At 44.9% G+C, this 3,943-nt stretch overlaps 1 protein-coding gene across 2 annotated transcripts; it reads right to left on the bottom strand.

The window, feature by feature from the left end:
• Positions 1-363: 363 nt before the first annotated feature.
• LOC106532988 (neuropeptides B/W receptor type 2) lies at positions 364-3,620 on the bottom strand. Of its 2 annotated transcripts, none has more exons than XM_014029180.1 (2): positions 3,165-3,620; positions 364-3,064 (listed from the first exon to the last, which is right to left on the bottom strand). In XM_014029180.1, the coding sequence occupies exon 2, from the start codon at positions 2,588-2,590 to the stop codon at positions 1,577-1,579; it is 1,014 nt and encodes a 337-aa protein (XP_013884634.1). In that variant the 5' UTR covers positions 2,591-3,064; positions 3,165-3,620; the 3' UTR covers positions 364-1,576. The 2 variants fall into 2 exon arrangements, with proteins under 2 accessions (XP_013884634.1, XP_013884633.1); XM_014029179.1 differs by having other exon boundaries at positions 3,290-3,620.
• Between the last annotated feature and the right edge of the window lie 323 nt (positions 3,621-3,943).

The raw sequence follows: 3,943 nt of genomic DNA, 5'->3' as shown, positions 1-3,943 counted from the left end.
ACAAAACTCTATAAATATATCTGTGCTACATATTAATTGTACAAGTATACAGATAATTATATTTCCTAAAGGAGCTGAAACGTAAACATGAAGAGAAAATACAATGAGCTGAAATCATCAGGTTCTGCTGGCCTGCCGACAGCAGGGGGCAACAGACGCCCACACAAAGCAGACGAGATAGTGGCAAATATCCGCAGCCCTCCTGGGCCGAGTCTGATGTGGATCAGGTCTACAGCTGTCAGGCTCTCGTTTCCTCAGTCATACAGAACCAGTTCATATGGAGGTGAAAGGAAACACAGCCCACTCTTCACTCCAAAACATTTGTCACTTTAGATTCAGACGACAACAGAAAGTTCTGGCCGGTCACTTTTCATATCATCTTTATGAACAAAGCTTTTCTTGGATCACATTATTAAACAAAAAGGGTGAAAAACAAAAAGCATCATGCAACCCTGCAGCGATGTGGTCCTGATTGGATGTAAACCAGAGCCTGACCCGCTCTGAGGTCTTATTGTTCTCTAATACCGGATGGTGTCCACTGAAGGTCATACGTGTTTGTTGTGACACATCTGAGCTGTTTCCACTGCATTAATCACATCTGACAGGTGAGGCATCTTAACCTTGGAACCAGCGTGGATGAGCGTGTGCACGTTGGGACAGAGCTTGTAAATTTTTGTTTTCTAATGTGAGTAAAACTCTCCGTTCTTTGTGCTTCCAGAGACAGAAAAAACAAAATGTGTTTTCTTTTGACAGGAAAAAAAATCTAACAAAAATAAGCAGAACTCTGCTTCTACTTCCATCAAAAGTAAACTCAAAGGAAAACGTTTAGTGAGCTTTCGTGTAGACGAAGCTGTGTAGAAACGTGTTCCGTAACGAGAGAAGAGATTTTATTTTTCTCCTCTTTGTTTTTGCTTTACTGTAATGTGAATATTTATTTATATCTTATAAAGTCATTAATGACACTGCCTGCAGTTGTGCAGCAAAGGCAAACTATAACGGCTTTGCTTGTATCGGTTCGTCTGTTAGCAAAATATTTCAACAATCACTGAATGGGTTTTAATGAAGAAATAACTATTGGATGTAGAGTTACAACCTTTTAGAATCAACCCAAGTGAAGATGGCTGTTAGAACCAACTGACCCTAAAAAACTCAAAAATAGGTTTACAGTTAAAGTCACTCCAATAAAAATGACAACCACAGCTAATCAGTATTAGCTAACATAAAACTGTCCACAATTGAGTCAGTTTTACTGACAGTGAGGTAAAATTAGGTTTGGTGGTTTCTGACATCTGATGAAATATAATCTTATTTACAAAGTCTGACCAGAAACAGCTACAGCTTGTTCTTTATCAACACTTATAGAATCTTAACGTAAAACTCTAGCATAGAAGGCAGTGGGTGATATGCATTAATTCAATGAAAGTTAAGCCTTTGATTCTTTATGTTTTTGTTTTACAATGGAAACGTGCAAAACCTCTTTCTGATCCAATACAATCTGCTCCCCGCCTTCCCACTTTGTTCTGAGTGGATAAGAGACAAGCACAGCCTCGTCCAACGGCTGCCACCTAATGCCCCTTCAGGCCGGTCGGCACTCCAACATTTTTTTGAAAGCTTTCCTGAAGCTGTCGTCCAGGAAGGCATACAGGAAGGGGTTGAGGCAGGAGTTGGCGTAGCTCAGGCTGGTGATGAAGTAGGAGATCCCAATCACTAGCGGCGTGGTTGTCAGGTCTGTGGTCAGAGCAACGATGGTGCTCAAATGGAACGGGGTCCAACAGAACAAGCAGACGGCCAACACAATGAAAACCATGATGGTGACCTTCTTCTTGGCCTTGTCCAGAGCCTTGGCGTTGCTGTTGAGCTTCATGTTTCTCAGTTTGTAGAGCATCATTGTGTACAGGATGCAGATGGTGGACACTGGGATAGCAAAGCCCAGAATGAGCGTGTAGATCCGGCTGGTTTTAAACCACAAATTCTCGGGGATAGGGAAGCTCAGCACGCAGCTTTTGCGATCGTCGTTTGAGTTGAAGACTCCTGCAAACACGGTGAACGGCATGACGATGAGGATGACGAGGATCCAGACGCAGAGGGAGATGATCTTGGCTGCCCGGTAGGTGCGGTACGGCATGCGCTTGGACCTCACTGTCGCCCAGACGACCAGGTAGCGATCGACGCTCATGACGGTCAGAAAATAGATGCTGGAGAAGATGTTGTAATGGTCTATGCTGAGGATGACTTTACATAGAACCTCCCCAAAAGGCCAGTAGTTCAGCAGGTGTTCAGCGATGCTGATCGGCAACACCARCGTGAACAAATCATCTGCAATGGCCAAGTTCAGGATGAACATGTTGGTGACCGTTTTCATTTTGGGGGCTTTGAGGATGACATAGATGACAGCCGTGTTGCCCGTCAGTCCCACGGCGCAGATTACGGAGTAGATGATGGGTAAAATGACGTACAGGCCAGCGTAGAAGTGAAAGTCTGAGGGAAGGGTGCAGTTCAGGTCTGAGCTGTTCCCTGGCATGTGGGCATGGGGGTCCACAGAGTTGTTACAAAATGGCAGAGTGCCATCAGGGATGGAGACGTTGTCCATGGTTGAAAACAGACGAACTGAAGCTATGAGTCTATTTGCATTTTATGAAAAAAAATACCTCAAAGAGGCAGAGATGTTTCTTCCCTCATCAACTGTAATTCATTCAGACCCAGAAAGAGTAAAACGACTAAAGAAGTCTGCTGGTCAGCAGAGAACACTCCTACCTCTCATCTACTCAGAGTTCTCACAGATGACTCAGATCCCCTCAGGTGGATTCAAATAAACTGGGAAAAATGTGGTTCTTATCAGTCTACTTCTGGTCTGGTCGACTCAGCTCCTCAGGACTCTATCTCCACGTTTGTTTTGTTTTTCCTGAACAGAAATCCTCTCAGCTCCCACTGGTCCAGATCCAGGGTCCTCCTCCTGTTCTTCAAACTGAAGACCATCGGGTTTCTCTGGGCTGCGTGGTACCAGGATTCTGTGCGCTCCGGAGACTGTGCCAGGTTTTTTTTATGATGAGGCGCATCAGGAGATCTGAACAAGAAGCAGAACGGAGCTGCGTCAGAGACATGAGCAGCAAAATGAAGTGTTTATTTTTTCTTTAAATTTTTTACAATTAAAAATGTTTATTTACTTAATTTAAATCCAGACTAAAAACTAAACTGGTCCTGAGCTCCAAGTCCTTATGTCCAGACATCTCTGAATGTTGAAGTGTTTTGATCCAGATCAGATGGATGGAAAAAAGAGGAGAAAACAAACCTGAGCTCAGCTTCAGGAAAAACACCATGAATACGGTTCAGATCGGAACCAGATGAGTCTGGACGCTGTACGGATGAGGTGCTTCGCTCTGTGAGTCCGCCTCGGATCCCCGCGGGTCCGAACGCTCCTCTCTCCTCTCTCCATGCTCTCCTAAAGGCAGCGCCTCCGGCTGACGTCACTCTGAGAGCCCCCCTGTCAATCACGTGAGGCTCCGTCTGCCTCGGATCCAGTTCTGCAGGTCCGATTGGGCTTCAGATGTTACTAAACACCGAGTGGACTGTACTGAACCGAACCCCGTCCTTTCTGTTCCTCTTAATGTGGGACTGAACCGTTCTCCCACCGCCCACATCTGGACCCTGCAGACCCAGCGCAGAGGTGAAGGCGGGCTATGGTGTTTGAACCCCGCGCGCGCACACACACGCGCGCGGGGTGTATATAGAAAGACATGCGCGTGTGAGGGAGTGAGCGTGTTTCTGAATAAATAAATCCTATGAAACACAGATTTAATGGATCAGAAGAAAAAGAGGCAAAATCATTTCGAGCTCTTAAATCAACAATTACCTCTGTGACTCATCCCTGTGTATAACATCTATTAACCATCAAACAGACTTTAAACTTCTTAAAGAAGAGAACCGTTCTAATTAACTTTAATCT

The sequence above is a fragment of the Austrofundulus limnaeus genome, unplaced genomic scaffold, assembly GCF_001266775.1.
Source record: "Austrofundulus limnaeus strain Quisiro unplaced genomic scaffold, Austrofundulus_limnaeus-1.0 Scaffold865, whole genome shotgun sequence".
Classification (NCBI taxonomy): Eukaryota; Metazoa; Chordata; class Actinopteri; order Cyprinodontiformes; family Rivulidae; genus Austrofundulus; species Austrofundulus limnaeus.
This window is presented reverse-complemented; position numbering and strand designations above follow the sequence as displayed.